The 20,388-nt window shown below is 40.1% G+C and overlaps 1 protein-coding gene across 4 annotated transcripts; it reads left to right on the forward strand.

Annotated features, from left to right (window-relative positions):
• The first annotated feature begins 8,203 nt into the window (after positions 1-8,203).
• On the forward strand, positions 8,204-15,585 carry CCDC28A (coiled-coil domain containing 28A). 4 transcript variants are annotated; one of them, XM_033054146.2, is made up of 6 exons: positions 8,204-8,290; positions 9,128-9,322; positions 11,999-12,162; positions 13,139-13,293; positions 13,901-13,923; positions 15,068-15,585. In XM_033054146.2, exons 2-6 carry the CDS (start codon positions 9,165-9,167, stop codon positions 15,120-15,122), a joined length of 555 nt encoding a protein of 184 aa, XP_032910037.1. In that variant the 5' UTR covers positions 8,204-8,290; positions 9,128-9,164; the 3' UTR covers positions 15,123-15,585. The 4 variants fall into 4 exon arrangements, with proteins under 4 accessions (XP_032910037.1, XP_032910038.1, XP_032910039.1 ...); XM_033054147.2 differs by lacking the exon at positions 8,204-8,290 and adding an exon at positions 8,358-8,498; XM_033054148.2 differs by lacking the exon at positions 8,204-8,290 and adding an exon at positions 8,586-8,905.
• Positions 15,586-20,388: the final 4,803 nt, after the last annotated feature.

Here is a 20,388-nt window from a genome sequence, read left to right on the forward strand (position 1 = left end):
AAAGGAGGTATCATTTAAACCCATTATTTTATTACTATTAATTTAAGGAAACCTTAAAATAGAATTCTTCTGACAAATATCTACTGTACCATACTATAATTAACTATTAGTCTGTATACAACTGCCTTCAGTGAAACAGTGCTGCTCACATGCCCACTGTATTCCACCACTGATTTATTTTAAAAGCTCATATTTAAGCTTTAAATGATTTTCTCCAAAGGCCCTCTTTATTCTACACCAATATGGTGCCCACTGTCACAGTTGTCCTGTTTGGAGCTGAGAACTCTAGCTGCTATTCCTCTTTAGTATTTCCAATGCAAAGGAAAAGGCTTCAGAAATGCTTAATTTTTCCTTAGCTAATTAGAGTTACTGGAGTAAAATCATATTTAAAAAAATAAAGAAAACTTTAGAATACTGTTTAGTGTATTGCTTGGAAACAGTTTTCTGTAAAGATATTTCTGTGTACACTTATTCTCTTTAGGGAATGGATTTGTGTTTGGTTTTAGTTCTGCATTTGTATATGTCTAACAAAACGGAGCCTGAAATTACAAACATGATTTCCAACGTCTGTTTTCAGAGAACAGATATTTAGTCAGTGGAACTTCTCAGCAATATATCTTCTAGCCTGGAAACAAATAGTCACTCGATGCTCTTAAAACATCAAAGCAGTTGTATTTGTACTAAGCCACCAAGCTATAAAGGGGGAAGGGAATTCAATTTTCCAAACAACACAAAGAAATTACTTGAAGCCAGCTACAAGTCTGACCAGGAAAACTTGCAGACTGCAAATAATTTACAGTTCTACTTTGATATTAAGATAATAATCTGAGTTATATTTCTGGAAGATAAATTTATTTCTACACCTGTAACTATACGAGCTGTATTTCATACTCTTAGCACATTCAATAAAGGAAACCTAGCTGCTTACCTTCACAGCTCTTGCAGGCATAATCTTTATAGATCTCACTATGAAAAATTACTGGATTTTCCTAAGCTGAAGTTTTCAAATGAGGCTTATCATTTTGAATATGGAGTTTAGCATTGGGAAAAAAAAAAAAAAAAGAAAAGAAAAAAGAAAAGAAAAGAAAAGAAAAGAAAAGAAAAGAAAAGAAAAGAAAAGAAAAGAAAAGAAAAGAAAAGAAAAGAAAAGAAAAGAAAAGAAAAGAAAAGAAAAGAAAAGAAAAGAGAAAAAGCAGTATATTTGAGATAGTTTTGTATTGTGTGGCTTAAAAGAAAAAATCACAAGTTTGACCAGTTTCCTTTAAAGCCAAATGATCCATCAAAAAAAAAAATCACCTACAAATTCTTTCCTGTATGCTATGAATTCCTCATGGCCCTTGATGCTAGCAGAACCTTTGGCATGCTGGATCATGTAGATACAGGTTGTCTAATTGTTTCCTTTTTCCTCTTTTGTGTTGTATCCATCTACTTCATAGCTTGTGTCATAGGAATTTTGGTTTTTTGCTCCCTGAGTTTATACAGAGTCTCACACCACTGGGATTCTTGCCATGACATTCAGAGGTGTGTACAGGTGATTAGGTCCTCAAGCCTATGCTTGTACAGAGTGGAGGTGAGGCTGAAATTGCTTTGAAAAGTTAAACTTTGTTTACTCAAACTTCCCTGGCTGGGTTACTCTGGGTTAGTAATACTGTTCAGAGGCATCTCACAGAGACAATATGAATAGTGGTTTCTCCTTACTGACATGAAGTGTAAACCCCAGCAAAGAAAATAAACCTATTTTGTAGGCACTTAGCCAAATTACAAAAACAACTGAGTACGTATTTTATTTCATTTGTGACCTTAAGATTATTGGGGATTTTTTTCTTAAAAGGTCTTACTCCATTACGGTCCTCTTGTGATAAATTACTGAACAGCTTAAAAAACAGGCTACAGAAAACAAAGGATGCGCCTTGGTTCCTTGTGATATGAGCTGCATGTTCTATCTTGTTGTACTAAATTAATCATAAACATTATTCAATATTTAAAAGGGGAAAAGAGCAGGTGCCTGCTGAGAACAGGTGTTACCAATTTTAGCTTAAATAAAATCCAACAATCCTTTCCATGCATTACTTCTATAATGCACATCAGAAACCATACTTTGCACTAATACAACAACCTCAGCTGTAGAGAAGAAGAGCCATTTGTCACATGTTTTTTGATCTGGTCTTGTTTCTAGACTTTACTCCCCATTTTGGTTTACAAGAGTTCAGTTTTGCTGATTTTCATAGAATTCTGTAAACAACGTGATGCTAATCTTAGAGTGATTGTAAACATTGTTACATTTACAGTGAGTAGCCCAGTGAGTACCTGCAAAAACAATTCAGCAGGCTGCCCAAGGGGGAAGAATTTGCTGAAGATTTCTTTTCATTTATTTTAAAAGCTCATATGAAGTTCATTGTCACTGTCAACTATTGAAAATGCATGCAAGAGAGATGCCATATTATCCCAGCCTTTTCTTATGTCTATCAATGGGTTGAGCCCTGTAAGAAAGGGTTTTTTTAGGATAAAATTAATGAAATGGAATTATTTGATTATAATGTATTTTAATATGTAAACAAGCATTGTCCAAGCAAGACAGTTCGGTGAGGTGGAAATCAGCTATCATCCTTATGTTTCAGAAAACCCTACTCTTTTTACGACTTGCCAGTATCTAAAATAATGAAATAATTCTAAAGGAGAACACATTATGCACTAGGGAACCACCTTTGCATTTATGGATAATCTTAGTTTCACATCCCTGACAGAGTCTGTTAGGTTCGGGACTGTACCTGGTTGTGCTGCAGAGGCAATGACTGATTTCTTCCTTTTCCAGCTGGAGTATTGGGATTGCTAAAGCAACAAAAGTACAGTTCTAAAGTGGTCTTTCATTGGGGATCTTAATGCGTATTACAAATATGTAAATAACTAGAGGAAGATAAATGTACAAAAGCTTTTATATCTACTGAACACACACAAAATTTTAAACAACTAAAAATTGTATAAGGAACAACTTATCCACTAGGATAATAATGTACTACTGGAACAAACTCTCTGCAGGGGTTGTAGAGTCTCCATCCTTGAAGGTTTCAAGGCCTGGTCAGACAATGACACAGCTGACCTGATGTGGCAGTGACCCTGCTCAGAGGAGGAAGCTGTGCTGGAGAACATTGGTGCAGATTTCATCCTGGAAGTTTTCCAAGAGAGACTCGATAAAACCCGGGAACCTGGTCTATGCACACAGGTGACCTGCTTTGACTTGAACCTCGTGATGTCTCTTCAAACTGAGTTAGCCCATGATGCTATGACCTTGAGAAGTGTTTTCCAAGCACTATTACTTCCATGACACTGTGAATGGGAAATCCAGACTAACTAGTGGATATATTAATAACATTCTTTAAAAATAATTTTCCAGGTGTCCATCCAGGAGCTGAAGGAAGAGTTGGAGATGCTTAGCTTAGGTAGGAATTGAAGCAGCTGGGCTGAGCTGAAGTTGTGCTCCTGGGCAGCTGGGGACAGTCGGGCCCTAGAGGGCCAGTTCCTGGGGTGACTGCTGCTTTCCAAGGGATTCAGCAGGTCCCTTCTGTTCTCCCTCCTTCCTCCATTGCACTATGTCCTGGGTGCCTGAAACACCATACTGCTGGCCCAAGGAGGTGGTTTATTGTTCATCCACATTCAGGTAAAAGATCTGTTCAGTTCTTAAGCAGGTCATGTGTTTATTGTCTCGGTAGCTAATTAAGAATTGATTTTTTTTTTCACAATCAGAGCAGTTTACAAGCACACAATACTGGTGGAGGTTTTAAACTGTTCTTGCATAACAGCACTGATTTCAATGGATTATTCATGCTAGAGGTGTGGAAACTGATCACTAATAACACATAAGTCTAAATACTTATATGCAATCATATTCTTTCACTTAGCATAATGATCGTGTGTAGAGAGAGATACACATGGTGACACATTCTCAGTCATATTTCTTGAGGACATATCTGTCACCAAGCTGTAAAGAATACATGTGTCTAATACACACAATTCTACATACATATTAATCTTGTGGTAATTAGTTATATGTACAATTTCAACTTTGGTGCTTTATTCTACACATTTATCTGGCTGATAGCTACATACACACCTTGCTATACATACCTTGCTGCTCCTCATAAACCAGCAATAGGTACTTTCTGTGAGGAGATATGTCCCAGACCATGCTCTTTCTTGGAAGGTGATGCTACACCAATGTCAGGATTCCATGAGTACAAGATGACAACCTGTGAAATACATCTGAAATTAATTATAGAAGTTAAAGAACCCAGTGCTTTCATCACTGTCTTGGAAGCCTTTGGAACCGACTTGCCATCTCATGCTAACTGAATAGGGTTTACAGAAAAAAGAATCTGATTTTATTTGCATGCATATCTCAATACAAAGTACAGACTTAACTTCTTTGAAGTTCTTCTTCAAAGCATCTTCAAAGGTGGGCCTCTAGTTTGTAAGGAGATATACATGTAAATAAAATCAGATTCAATTAACTTTTTAATTTGCTGCTTGAACAATAACATTGTTGCCATTAAAAACACTGTTATCCTTGGAGCATTTCAGTCAATAAGTATACACAAATGCTACCACTGTAATGCATGGTGGAGTTGGCAGAAAAAAAGCCTTTTAAAGCAAGAAAAAAGCCTTTTCTGGACCATGAATCATTATCACAATACAAAATTATGCAAAAGCTCAGATAGAGATAGTCCAAAACACACCTCTTTTCTCCCTCAAACTTCATTTGATTCTAGGCAATAGTGTTATCTGCAATAGGATTTCTACTATCAAATCAAGACCATACTACCTTTGATTCTTTGCTCTTACTATTACCTTTTAAAAGTAATTAATTATTCATTATAAAATTCCTTTCTGTATGAGAACATAAGGTCTGATGCTTTCCAATTATCTGCCCCTGTAGGCTCTGCTAAATCAGATATAAAAATAACAGAAGCACCTTGATAATAATTCTGTTATTCTTAATAATAATTATATTATTATTCTTATAATAATGATGTGGTCTAGTGTGCAGGGATAAGAAATTCACTTGGAGCAAAATATTATCTGCATGCTGAAATTGATTTTCTTTTCTGTAGTATTTGATCCCTCCTATTGAGACACTAAACTGAAGCAGGGTTAACTGTGGAATCCAACTGCTTCCTGAATATGAAAGTAATTTTATTTTAAAACTGCTTAGTGGGGGAAACATTTTCCCTTTATTTAAAAAAGACCATCAGTAATTCTATTTCAACTGCTTTGGTAGAAACAAAGGACACTCAGTCACCTTCCATCCAAACTGTCAAACAGAACACCTTTAATCACACGGGGAAAAACAAACCACACCTGTATATACCAACTGCAAGGCGGGTACATTTACTTACTCATATAGCATGTGAGAAATGACCTGAATGAACACAAACATTTCCAAAGTTACCATGGAGAAGCAGTATTTATCTCGTACAAATTTCCCAAATGGCTGCAGAAATCTGCCTGTAAGTCTCAATTTGTCCACTGTTTGTAGCCTCCTATATATTTAGGCATACTCATATATGTATGTGTACAAATGAGGATTCTACTTGGGCAGCCCTGTGACTGAGAATTTGTGTCTGGCTCACAGCCTATGTGACTTTTGCTAGCTCTTGTTTCCTTGTAACGCATGCCAAACCAGATACCAGAAGCCCTTTGTATTACAGAATCAACTGTTTCAGCTTCTCTACCTGTCCCTTAAGTCTACTTGTACTACTGCCTTTTTATGTAATCTCCAGTGTTACAGAGATCAATTCCTTTCTTCTCAGTGGCTTACAGGCAAACACCTTTAGGGAATAAACAGTTCCCTCAAGAGAGCTGTCAGTGTACCACTGGTCTATCACACACCTCTTGCAACAACACTGGCCATAATGTATAAGAACTGATCCAGCTCCTCAGACCCAAACTGCATCCTGTTGCAAGGAATTACTTTGACTATAGGATGACCTTCAGTGGGCATTTGGACCTGAGAATCACTTCAAATGCAATTTCCCTTTGACAGATAACCTCCCCTTTTGGGTGTTAAAGTGGCCACTGAGTCTCACAACTGTAACATCTCATCCAAGTCTCAACAAGACACTGCTATTTAATAGCCTCTCAGGTCTAATTCAAAATCCATAAGAAGGTTCAGTATCAGGATATGACTGGAGAATCATTCACTCGGTATCAGGGGTAGTTTAGACAGAGGTAGGGATGCATTCTAGGTGCTGCACACCTGCTAAGTCATGAGGTAGCTTCATACTGACACACACTTGCAAAGCTTCTAGTCAATGTTTTCACTTAGGTGATGTGGATTATACCACCCCTCACAGTTGGTGTGTGAATAATGTCTGAGAGTCTGCATCACAAAACATACCGTAATGAACAGGTTCATTTTATTTGCTTGTCAAGTAAAAAATAAGATCTGTTTGCAGGTTTAAGTTATTCAAGCTGACAAGTTGTAGAGATAGTTGATAAGTTCATTTCTCTAGGCCACAAACTACTGTCACACGGGGGGAAATCAGCTCAGGCTACCAGGCATAGATAGGAAAGGTGCGTCGACCATTCAAGTCCACAGAGCCATGACTGACAGGGAGCACTGGGGTGAGATGTGATGACCAGAAATGCAATAGTGACAGCACCAGGAAATAGACTTGGTGGGGCTGAACTTGTTAATTACTCGGGCTACGTAGGCACACCCTGCTAATTATAGTGCCTGCCTTGAAAATTAAGTTCCTGCAAGCCAACGACTCAGGACTGAAATCCAGGTCGGGAATGACACTGAGAGCTGCATCCAACTCCGCGTGGCAGCAGGGCTTCTCGTGTAGCTGGGACGATGGCTGCTCCGGGCACATGTGTCGCGGGGATGAGGATGGGTCCTCCTTGCGCTTGTGACCCGTTCAGACCCGCGGTGCCCGGGCAGGGAGAACTGGGAGCCGTGAGGAGCAGCCGGAGCGCGGGGAGGCGCTGCCCCCTGCGGGCGGGGAGCGGCACTGCCGGGGCCATGCGGCTGGCACCGACACGGCCCCGCGGCCGGCCTCTGCCGATAGCTCCGCTCTGCTCTCAGCCCTCACCCTCCAGGGCTGCGGGACCACAGGAACAGTTAGGTTGGGAAACACCTCTGGGATTATCGAGTTCAACCTGTGACCGACCGCCTTGTCAACTAGACTGCGGCACTCAGTGCCCTGTCCAGTCTCGCCTTAACCTCCAGGGACGGTGACACCATCGCCTTCCAGGGCAGCTCACTCCAATGTCTAGCCATCCCTTTCCGTAAAGAAATTCCTCCTTTCCTCCTAAACTTGCCCTGGCTCAGCTTAATATTATGTACTCTTGTCTGGAACTTGCTGTTCCAGCGGCAGCATTCCTAGCCCGTATAGTTCCATGTGAATATACTGAGTTCTTCCAGTACCTCGGAGAGAATTCCTATTGCTGACCTGTCTGGAGATAGCGATGCCTTGTATTATCTGAGGGTAATTTCCCGGCGGGCTCAGCTGCCGCCTCTATAAGCACAGTTCAGCTGGCTGTAAACTTTTGCTAATAAACACAAGTAACAAAGGCTACAAACGAGTCAGGTCCCTGATTAGGGCTGTACAGTCAGACAAGAAGTTTCACCTCAACACGAGGCAGAGCTTCCTTACACTGAGGACGGCAGAGCACGGGAAGAGGCTGCCCAGCGAGGCCGTGGAGTCTCTCCCTGGAGACACTCAACCCCACCTGGACGTGTTCCTGTGCCACCTGCTCCAGGTGACCCTGCCTCGCCACGGGGATGGGACTGGGTGATCTTCAGAAATCCCTTCCAACCCGAATGACTCTGTGATTTTCCATACGTGTAAAACATTAATTGAGGTGCCCGGTGCACAGTGAAGTCCTAAAAAGCAAAAGCAGCTGAGGCCTATTCAGTTGTGGCTGGAGTGTAATTACAGGCAGGAGATGGAGCGAGCAGGGGAGGAAGCAGAGCTGGGAAAAGGAGAAGGTCAGCAGTGCCGTGTTTTTCCCAGTGTGTTTTATCACGTCTTGGATCAGCTATTTGGGGCGCAACCCTCGGCTGTGACGGCCATCCCAACCAGCACGGCAGGGCACACCACACGACCCGCCCCCGCCGCGGGGGGTTCTGGGAGCTGTAGTCCGCCCCCGGGGGGCGGTGGCGTGGGGCGGGACTCCCACAATGCACCTCGCTGCGCAGCCGGGCCGCCCCGCCGTCACGTGACCCGCGCGCCGGGACAAGCCGGCCGCTTCCGCGGGGGTCCGCGCGCGCTCCGGGGGCGGGGCTCCCCAGGTAGGGGGCGGGGCCTGCGGCCGCGGCCGCGCAGGGGGCGCAGGGGGCACGAGTTCGGGGCAGGGGTCGGGCTGGGAGCTCCGTTCTCTCCCTTGTGCTCCCGGGCCACAGCCCACGTCCCCAGCCTCCGCCGGAATAAAGCGGCGGAGCACGGCTGGGGCTGCCCGTGCTGCGTGCAGGGGTCTCCTCGTCCGGGCGGGTGCGGCGGGTGGGTCACGCCGCCGTGCCCGGGGTGCGCCGGTGTCAGAGGAGTTTCCCCGGCGGGGAGGGGGCGAGGGAGCGCCGGTGACCGCGCACGGCGTGGGCTGTGTGCGCAGAGCTGGGCAGGGCCCCTCGGTAGGAGTACAGACAGCCGTGTCGGTGGCAACAAGCGTGTAACACCAAGAGCTGTAATGGTAATAACCAGCGCGGCACTGCGGTAACAACAGCTGTGTCACAGCAACAACAGCTCGCATCGGCTGCGTTTCCCCACAGCAGAGGAAGTTCTTTGGCACGGATGGGTCACAACATCCCCGTGCCACAGCACTTGTCGGTGTTTTGCCTGCCGTGGGCCCGAGCAGTCCTGGTGTTTCCTAGCCATAATCCACGGGACGCAGTGCTTGAGATCATTTGGAGGTACCTGTTGGCTGATGGAGGTTTTAATTCCTGCCCTTTCCGCTGATCAAGCAGGCCAGGCAGCTTCTCCTAAAATCTGGATTCAGTTTTTCTCAGAAATGAGTGCCTGCTCATCTCCGAAGGAACTACAAGTTTCATTTCCACGAGCTGTCTTTCCACTTGCTTCTGTTGTGAATGCCAGTTTTAATGGATATTTATCACTTTCTTTTCTTCCCTGTGAAGGACAAGACATTAATCTAGATGCAGTAAACTGGAAGAAATGGAAGAAAGGAAGATCAAGAGAAGGAGCCCCAAATCATCTTCTAGTCACTCTGCTCAGGTTACTAATTCCAAGAAAAGCTCAGTGCCAGTCAGTAAAAGTACAGCCTTTTCCAACCCTGCCCCACAGCCTGCCGTACAAAAACCAAAGTTAAAACGGTAAGCCTGGGGCATTTGCAGACTTAGAGGGAGTGACGCCCAGAAACCCGGCAGTGTTAGGACAGTCTAAAGGTTGTTTAGACTGGCTGTGACAGAAGAGTTTCAGACTTGAGAGAAGTTTTGATGATGTGTCTTTTAGCAACATGATTTGTGTTTAATGCAATATAATGGTTATTTTACAGCAAAAGAAGGTGTTTTACACTCTTCTTGTAAGCTTAGTGAAATGTTACACAATGCTGTAGACTCATACTGACAACAATTTAGCTGAAGCAGGGCATAGCCAGATGTTACTGGTGACAGACATGAGTTGGGTGATCAGATTTGGGCATCATATGGGAGATAGTAGAGGCCCAGATGTACAGCTGTGAGCAACAAATAAAACATTACGTGACTGCAAGGTTGGAACTGACAAGTACGGCAAGAAATGAAGGACATCAATTGAACAGGATGAGCTAGAACTGGAATTTCCAGGTGTTTTGTGATTGGGGACCTCTCAGTTGGGGCAGCATCTTGTGTAAAAAGAGAAATTCTGTTCTTCAGAAAGTACCACATCAGAATAGTTGTGTTTTGTTGATGATATGTCTGTTTCAGTTTGAGACTATTAATTTACCTGCGTGTTAGAAAACGTGTTTCTTGGCTGTGGAAGATATAGTAGGTAAATAAATGAAGAGGAATTTTGAAGTGAAACGTTAGCTGGAGAGAAGCAGCAGAATTTACTGACCTCTGAGTTTTAGCTCAAGATTAAATACAGAACTGTCAGCACAGCACAGGGAATCTGTTTGAAGGCTGCAGTATTGGCTTGATGAATGGTGAATTTCTGCAGTGTAAAGCCTATACATTATTTTTCAAGAAACTGATAATACTTTGAAGGAAGTATTAGTAAATACTAAAGTGCTATAAATTGGTGGCTTCTGCAGTTGACTGAACAGTCTACTCAAGTCTCAACATTCTCCTGGGATTTACTAGAAATTAATTTCTTGCAGTCCACAAGATTGTCTAGAGAAGAAAATGTCCTTTTTGCTTTAAGTTCTGGCCATTCTTGCATAATTGCTGAACTTACCAAGCAGTGCTAATACAAACAATTGTTTGAACTTTCCAAGCAGGAAAGGTAATTGATATAATACTGTGAGGATGAACTGCTATTCTGATAGTGGAGTAAGAGTATTCAATTAATTTTCACTTCATCTGCAAGAATCCAATGAAGAAAGTTTTTCAAGACCAATAGTATATTTTATTAAACATCAGAACTGGGTGGAAAAAATGGATGACCTATCTGTTGTACAAACCACTGAGTATGAAACTGAAGCAGAACCTAAATTGATATGTCCTGCACTGAGTTGAACTGGATATGGTGATTATTGGACTGGTGGTTGTTTCTTTAGCATATAGTCTATATGATGTTTATAGACTACAGAAGCTCTTGGACTGGACAAAGAATTATTATTTCCTATAAGAAAGAGAGAATTTATGACTTGTACAGCATAGGAAGGGTAGGGCTTACTATGCTTTAAACCCCATTATCTTCACTAATTAAATAAAGCCTCTTTTTTAAGTTTGTGATTTGTAAAAAATATCACATGGTATTCTAAATTAAAATTTTTAGGCTCAGATTTTTTCACTGTGTCGAGTTCTGAACAGATTCACCATAAGGCTGGAGGACAGGCTCCTACCTAAACTGCATTAGGATGCAGCTGTCTGTCTGTCTGTCTCTGGGTCAGAGATGGAACACGCCACTTCTCACTGGTAGCTGTGTGTTTAGTTTCCATATTGGTTTTGTATTCATGGGGATTTATAATGGTTATTAATTTTCATCCATGTAGTTTGTATAGGCACATGGTGCTCTGAATAAGTGCTATGTCTAGGGAGAAGTGTATGGGCTCCAGGAATATTGATGGTTTTCTTCCAGGAAGAATTGTAGAGAATTTTTAGCAATTTGATGTTTGGGCATGGACTAATTTCATTTGGTACATTAGAGTAGTGGGAGAGTGGTTTTGATGGTAAGATTTACAAAATTGAGGTGTTACGTGTGGGTTGAAAGAAAGAGCTCTAGGTCTTATGGAAGGTCATCTTCCCTAGCTTATAACCAGCTGTTTTCCACATGGGATGGAGTCTATAGATGGTTGTGATGAGAGGAGAGTATGCTTTCTGAAGGGGGCTTCTCTCTGGCTTGCAGATGTGATTTTATATAGATGATGTCTGCCTGGGGAAGTGGTGGAATCTCCATCCCTGGAAGTGTTAAAAAAATGTGAGTGTGGCACTTGGGGATGTGGGTTAGTGGTGAACATGGCTGTGCTGGGTTAATGGTTGGACTTGATGATCTTAGAGATCTTTTCTGTGCTAATGCCCTATGTATCACTGCTGGGTAATGTTGGCCCACTTTAGATTACTTAGATGGCCATCACAGATGTGTGGTTCATTGATGGTTGCTACTATGAGCAGGAAAGTAGACTGTTGGAACCCTTCATTTTGCAGTATCAAAATGTTGAGATAGCGATGTTATTTTTAAGACAAGGTGGTGGATCAGTGTTTATCTTAAAAGCGGTGACTGAAATATGCTCTATATATTTCCCATTTAATTTTCAAAGCTCAGATGTACACTTCCTTACATTTCAAATTTACAGGGAAATTGAAAACAGGAAGTAATATTTGTTTTGTTCAATTATTTATTTTTTTTAGTGTAATCAAAGAGAAAGCCAAACCTCCAGGAGGTGAAGCAAAAGGGGCACAGGCAGCACCAATCCAGCATTCTTTTCTCACAGATGTATCGGATGTCCAGGAAATGGAAAGGGGACTTCTGAGTCTCTTGAATGACTTTCACTCTGGAAAACTTCAAGCATTTGGTAAATGCATGAACTGTGTATGTACAGTAGTTGTTTTTTATAGCTGTACAGTGGTAACATTTGCAAACAAGTGTGCTGCATGTACAGACTGCCAGCTGTCAGTTGGACTCTGCCACATGAAATCAACATAATTAATACGTCTTACTGAATTTTTAAATTACAACCCCATTGAAAGGTTGTCTGTATTGTGAGATTATTCATGTGCCATTTCATTATTCCTTCCAGCACAGAAGAACCTTTCCTTAGGATACCAAGTTTAAAACCACTTATTTATGATAGTATAGGAAGAAGTAACCATATTTAGCACCCAGTTTTGTTGCATATGAACATTTAACTATTGAACTGTTGGTAATGACTTCTTTGAAATTCAGTGCAAGCTGCATTTTATCCAGGTTACTCTTCTGTCTTAGCTTCTTAGTATTTTTAAAGCCTCAGAGTTGATGGAGGTTTTAGAAGAAACATTACTAATTTTTGCTTTCTTTTCTCCCCTGTACCAAGTAGAAAAATGCATGTGTACTTTAGCAAGTTTAATATTAGGTCAGTGTGTCAATTCCACACTGATTTTACTAAAGAACTTGAGAAATTTTTATTATGTAAACCATCTGTTCCAAGAAAGCAACCCTCAGATAAATCAGAATTTGAAAGAAGGTTTGTTTTGACCGTGTTTTAAGTTAAAAACCGGGCCTTTCTGAATCAGAGAAAAATTCAAGAGTATAGAAAAACCATGTGCATTCTAAAAACTTCCTAGGACATTGGATAGCCATTGCAAATTCAGTACAACACAACATCAAATGGGATGACAGAAACTTCAATACCAAAACAATGAGAAATCATTGAGAAGGCAAATGTAAATTTGATGTTTAAATTCTCTGTTGTAAAAAGGTGCATCTCTCTTCTCTAATATAAAAAACTGCATCTTCACACCTTAATTTTCTCTCTTGGTGTCTTTATATAAGGTTTTTGCTTATCCTTTTAGGAAATGAATGTTCCATAGAGCAGATGGAGCACGTGCGGAGTATGCAGGAGAAACTTGCTCGCCTCAATCTGGAGCTCTATGGGGAGATGGAAGAACTCCCTGAAGATAAAAGAAAATTAGCCAGTGATGCCAACCTGGAAAGACTGCTGGCAGATGTAAGTACTGGGAAGGCAGAAATCATGGAACTTAGCCCACAGCAAAGGTCAGTAGAGGAAAACACTGCTCCTGTGTGCGCAGTGATGCGCAGTAGCTCTTCAATGAACCAAGAGATGCCCTGCCCTCCTCTTGGTTTTAGAAAACACAGTTGTTTTCATTTGTTACAGCTGCTGGTTACTTTGGGGAGGGGAGCAGGTTGGCTGCAAGCTGCCTGAGCACATCAGCCCCCTTAGGGGACAGCCCATGTACCCTGGAACTACGACCACTTTCCATGTGGTCCATCCTCCTACATCTGGGGAAGATGACACATAACAAGGACTATAGATATGTATATTCCAAACTTTGCCTAGTGTATTTCCATAAAAACCAGAACTGTTACAATTTCTTTAAATTTGAGATAATATTTAAACTTAATGTGGAACTTTGCTCATTGTACGCAATTCAGTGTAGGTTTGATTTGATTTTTGTAATCATACATTCCAGCCCAAAGTATTAGTTATTTCCTTCATTGTTTTAATGTATTTATTTCAGCATACCAGCATAATTATTGCATTTCTTTAACTAACAGAAGTGCCATTTCTTATAATTTCTACATTTATATTGCAGCTAGAAGAACTAAATTCATCTATGTATCCTTTTTCTAAAATGTTTATTTTGCATTGTAATTATTGACTGTAGTCAAGTTGCAGTGTGTTTCCCTAGTAACTGCTGCCTTTACAAGCGTCAAATTGCTTCAATAATACCTTTGTGTTGCTTGTTTTTTAATTTTACACAACAAAGAATCAAAGTGCAAATCCAGGTGTTTGTTTTGCACATTCCTCTGAGCACTGCATTATGTCAGGGCTCAGTACCTAGCAGTGTAGTTAATTGTGATGCTGGGCTTTTAAAATAGTGCTGTAATACAGCATCAGCTTTTAGGTTCTTTCAATACACAAGTGACTGTATCTAATTATAGGTTGTTTTTTTAATGTGGTGATATATTTAGCTATGATGTACCACTTGTGTACCACACTGTGTTGTCAGTGTCAAAACCCATCAGCAGCAGGGTCTTTTTACATGGATATTATTGAGACATTCTGCAACAAACACCCATAGTTGTATTCCTTCAACAATATTCAGAGTGAATTCAATTAACTTTGAGGTTTTTTTCCTCGAAACGTGTAGTGTCATTTATCACTGATTGACTGTGGAGAATGAACTGACCTAATTTTTTATTTCTAGGGTCAGATACTTAAGCAGAGCTTAGGTAACGGAACAAATGTATACCCTAGTTCACAGAAGATAAAGCTGAATGTTTCAGCTTGTCTTTTACACTGTGCTTTTGATAAGCCAGGATGACGGAGGAGTGTAGCACTCAGTTTACTCTGCAGTCTGGTTATTTCTGTTGTTACACACTTTGTGTGCATTGAGGAGGTGAGGCTCTAGATTTTGGGGCTTAAGATCCTGAACTGCTATCTACATTCCCTGAATATCCATGGGAAGCTGTTTAAAGCAGACTTCATAAAGAGGACGAGTGGAATGTGATAATAGTATATAATAGTGATAAAAATAATCTGCCATTGCCGTTGAGCCACAGGCTAATGCTGGAGGTATGTAATGCTTAAGTCTCATTGAGAAATAGGAATCTACTTGTGGGGAACTAGCATAGGACTCACCAGAGCAGTTTGTCTGGACTGGTACATACCCCAGAGTAAATAGAGTTTCATGTAACACTGCTGTCTTGTTATGCCTTATCTGTATGTGAAACTGTTATTTCTTAATGATTTGCTTCAGCCAAAAACTACATTTAGCAGATGCTCAAGATATTCCAAATGGTACTACAGGCTGAGAGAGAACATCTTTGTCAATCTGGATTCTCCCAACTTTGCTTTTGTTTTTCTGGACAATGGAATCAAGAAGAGTTGTGACTTTGTGTTGTTTTTTAATAATTTGACACAACAAAGAATCAAAGTGCAAATCCAGGTGTTTATTTTGCACATTCCTTTGAGCACTGCCTTATATCAGAGCTCAGTACTTAGAGTTGTAGTTAATTGTGATGCTGTGCTTTTTATTGCCTTAAACAGAAAAATTGGAGAAACCTGGAAATATATTTCATCTGCTTAATGTTCATATGGTTGCAAATGGTACATGTATATAAGTTCATTGATGTTTCTCCAGTTTTATGAAGGTAGTGATTATGTTGCCTTTCTGATCATTACATAGACAATCTGCTCACTATATCTTTACTGTTTTGTTGATTGGTGATGCCACAGATTAATTTATTGTTAATAAAGTGAAAAGTTTTAAATATATGATGTTTCATTTGAAGAAGCTGCTCTTGGTTTGGCTGTGTTAGGAAGATGAGTTTTAGCAGTCTGACTTTCGCAGAGTTTACTTTTTTAACATTACTCTGAATAATTATAGAATGTCACCAAATTTAACACTAGCATACACGCTAGCAATCTACATAAATTAAGTATTGTGAAATTCCAAAATTGATTAAATAACTACTGTTCAATAAATCCAGGATATTCAATCTTGTAGTTACTCTGATATTGTAAATAGGCTGCTATTAATTGTTGTCATCTTTCTGTGCATAGCCAGAGGCAGGGGGGGAAAGGCTGGTTTTAGATGCAAAATTTCTATCTTGGTCCATCAAACCATGCCTTTGGTTCTAGATTTATTTTATATTCAGTTTTTAGGTAATACATTCAGATTCCACACTGATTTTACACTTACTGACCAAGGAATGGAATCTTTATCCTTCTACCTGAGCGCAAAGGTTTTGTCAGCCTATAGTGGGCGTGTGGCAGAGAATGGAAGATTCTTTTTGTTTGGCATCTTTGGAGAAGAGGCTCCTTCAGCTGCAAGACGTAGTTTTAGATTGTGCAGCACCAAGCCTGCAGCACACTGGGGACAGAAGGATCATTTAAGCACCACTGAGTGCTCTGGCTACAGATTCAGCCTCAAATTCCCTGCCTCACCTAGCACACAAATCTCCATGATTTACAAACCAGTAGGGATCCCAGTGGTTGTCCCCTTAGGTTGTTCCTGTGCTTTATGCAATTCATCTCCTTCATTGCCAAGATTCTCTAGGAGTTTGCATGCTGGTAAATGTACCTAGGAGTCCCTGCCTGCAGCTGGGTACGTACCTGTGATGATGTGAAATCCAAAGTCAGCCTAAGAGAACTAGAATACGACAAGCTTCTCACAGAGTGAAGCCAAGGTTGATGTTTGTTCTCCACACGCACACCTCTGACCAATAACTGCGCAATTATCATTTCTGCACAGCACCTTCTCACATCAGCACTATGCCTTTGTTTCTGGGCAGACTTCTGAACAAGCAGCAAAAAAGTAGCATCTCTTAGCCTCATACTAAGTGTGGCAGAAGTCCCTAATAGAGCTGCAGTTAACACAAACAAAATTGTATTCTTGCAGCTCACTTGAATGCAGGAGCAGAGCTCTGTGCTCACAAGCAGCTTACTGCCAGCAAGTGCAGTGTATTGCAGCACTGTAATGCACACTCGTCCCAAACCACATTTCTCATCCCAGAGGTTAAATATTATATTATTAAGGCAGCTCTTTTCAAGTTTTGGGCTCTGACATCAAACTGCTTCCTCTTTCAAACACATTTCAAATCACTTACAAATGTATTGGATGTCTTGATCTTGTTTTGTAGCAATTTATGCAAGGACAGAGTGTGTAATATAAACAAATACCTTTCTCAAGCAGCTGTTTAGAATATATATTTATATATATAAATATGTATTTATAAATATATGTAAATATATAAAAATATAGAGAAAGAAATATGTATTTAGAATATATATTTATAATTAGACAAGAATTAGCCCCTTTTTCTTCAATCGCTTTAAGCTCATGGGCAATTACAAGTGTCAAAAAATGAATTGAAGATGCAAATAATTGAGAAATTAAGAAATTCTTTTTCCCTTACCTCCTCCTGGATACAAGTTTGTGTCTTTGACACAGTCCATTAATAGTGGGTGCTTATTAACTTCTCAATTCATACAAGAAAATTTTGTAGCAAGACTTTTGAGATACTGAACTCTTATGTGGAAATGAACTAATCACACTTCTGGGCTCCTGCAGGAAGAGAAAAAAATCTACTGTAACATACTTGTGGAAAGTCTTTCGTAATTAGAAAAGTATGTAAGTGGCTGCAGAAAATGAGCTCCTTTTCTGTTATGTTGTTTCCTGAAGAGTTGTTAATTGAGAGTGAAGTGTATTAACATTAATACATTTACCAGTGTGGGTTTCAGCCAATGTTGTGGGTTTCAGCCAATGTTGTGGTTTAAAAACTCACACTGATAAATGGGTTTGGTGTTTGGAAGGAGGTGCTCTTTGCTGCATCACTGTGGGCAATGTCGGACACAAGTTACATTCTCCTTTATACTTCCAGTTGAAGGCAGCAACACTGGAAGAAACAGATGGGCTGAGTCTATTAATACATGGCTTCACGGCTGATGTCACTGTCAAAATTTGGGGGTTTTTGACAATGCAACAGCCTAAGCAGCACCAGGCCTGCTGGCATCAGCTAGGATTCATCCTTCTCAGTGCAGGAAGTAGCAGGGATCACTGGCAGAGCCTTACAGTAGATGTGATGGGGAAATGGAACAGAAGCCAACAGGCAAACATCAAGGAGGAAGCATGTAAAAGAAATCAGGAGTACTCCTTTGGGAAGGATTGATTCTGCAATGAGACCAGACACTGCAGATTTCTGAATCAACGCTGAACTTTGCTGAAATAGACTTGTGGCACTCATCCACAAGAGCTGTACATCTCCTTCTCATAACTTAAAAAAAAAAAAAAAGAAAAAATCCGTATGTTTTTATTAGTTGAGTTAGATACAAATTTTGAAGCTTAAAAACTAGTAATTGTAATAGACTATAATCTTGCCACTATTTAGAAATACTAAGATTAATATGAGATCTCCAACTTACAGCTCTTTAATCATATTAAACTCAAACAAACAAACAAACATGCAATAAACAAGACCTATTTATTACAAACTGAGAGGCTGGGAGCAGAGTGAATGAATGGGTAGTTTGCAAATTATCTGATCACCCTGATCAATGCAATATTGCAGCATCAAGCCAAAATACTAGAACAGGTACAGTCTAACAGTTAAGCAAGTGCTAATACAAGAAATATTTATACAGAACCCTAAAAATTGCAATGCAAATGTGAAAGAAAACTAGGTGTATATTAGAACAAAAATCTATGCCATCTTCATGAAAATGAAGACCCTATGAAAACCTCAAAATTCTACATTACAATCCAAATTACTTCTACTTTCAACTTTAGAAAGTACTCTGGATTAATTCAGATCAGGACAGTTCTGAGCTGGGACAGTTGAAATGCAACCCTCCCCCCCGCCCCATTAAATCAATATGTAAAATTCTTTTCCACAAGAGAAAAAAAATCTACATGAACAAATATTTGCAAAAGGAAGTTTTAAAACATAAAAGGAAATCAATGTTCTAAAAAGCTACAGGAAAAAAGGAAAAACACTGACAAAATAGGTACTTTTGATATTAAAAAGTTCTGAGACGTTATCAATTTTAGCACGTTTTTTGGTTAGCAAGTTCACTATGGAAGCAATGTGGTAAAAACCATAGAATCTATCAAAATTACCAGAATCTTAATTTTGAAGAAAATGACATGTGAATAGTTACTGCTTTTCCACAGAAATCTTTTTGTTTTAAATCTATACTTTATCCTGAAAGGCACAGTGTAGAGTAAACCAGGGAATATGTTCCTTTTAGGTACTCTTCTACATCAAAAGGACCTCTGGATTCTTCTATAATCTCTTGGTTCCTTCTGATGAGAAGGCAGGTAACCAAGTTCCTTCATGAGGTGAGTGAAAGACAATGGCTTGAAGCTCTAGAAGAAAGGTTTGTTATAAACTGAACCACAACCACTCTTCTTCCAAAGGCAGAATATGTAACAGAAAAAACAAATTACATGCTCAAGGCATGGCACTTCTGCATTTTCTGATGGAATACAATGAATTACAACTTACTACAAAATTCCTTTCATTTTTTCTTGAAATACACTCTGTATTTCCTTACCTTGACTAACTCAAGCTTTCTATCAGCTCAAGCTATGCAAAACAAGGCACAAAAGTGCTTAGTATAATGCTGAATTTCACAGCATTTTAATGAAACACACACCTAAGTTAATGTAGGGATTCCCAAAGTATTTTCTTTGACTTCTGCAGAGAAATCATGTATTGCTGAAACTCACTATACATAAATTTCTTGTTAAGTGTGACACAGCCAGTGGGGATGCTAGGCCTTCAGAAGCCCTGAGGTGAGTGTTCATGACAGCTGTTGTAATGCTTATTCCACTTCCCGCTCCCCAGCTCTCAGGAAAATAATTGATTTTCAATATGAAATCAATTTATTTTCTCAACATGGAACCAGTCTTTCAAATGCTAGTGCTCCTTACTTGCCTTTTGGTTAAATATCAAAAACCACATGCTCCTTGCAGAAGACAGTCCTGATCCAGAGTGTAGTTTCTTACAATGAACATGTTCCACCACATGAACCATCCCTTCCTCTGTCAGTTTAAATGCAGCCTTACTTGAGCCAAAGAAAGAAAAGCAGTCAGACCTCTGAGGTTAAGTGACAGGAAGTAAAAGGCACCACTGCAGCTCTAAAGGATATACCAAGCAGTGCAGGTGCACTGCAGAGTATGATGAATCTCCTAGCTCCATGAGCTCCTCCACAGACTGGGAAACAATATGGCCATATATATGGTTCAACAGCAGTATTGCCAAAATTTCCATCAACATACCACTGAAACTCATCTTAAATTGCTTTTACTATTCATGATGATTTGTTAATTTTGTAGACCTCTCAGAGTAACTTCAGCTGCTTCCAGATTCAATTAATCCATATCTGTAAGAGTGAAAGTGTCAAGAATATATTCTACCAGAGATGAAATGGAATTCACCTAGCCTTCTGTAGCCCAGTATGCTGGTGAAGTGTGATAAACACTAAGAATCTTCTTAAAGCTTTGGATTTAAGCTGTAAGATCGCAAACTTTGTATTTCATAGAATCACAATTCCATTTTTTTTTTTTGGACAAAA

This window comes from Catharus ustulatus, chromosome 3, assembly GCF_009819885.2.
Source record: "Catharus ustulatus isolate bCatUst1 chromosome 3, bCatUst1.pri.v2, whole genome shotgun sequence".
Taxonomy (NCBI): Eukaryota; Metazoa; Chordata; class Aves; order Passeriformes; family Turdidae; genus Catharus; species Catharus ustulatus.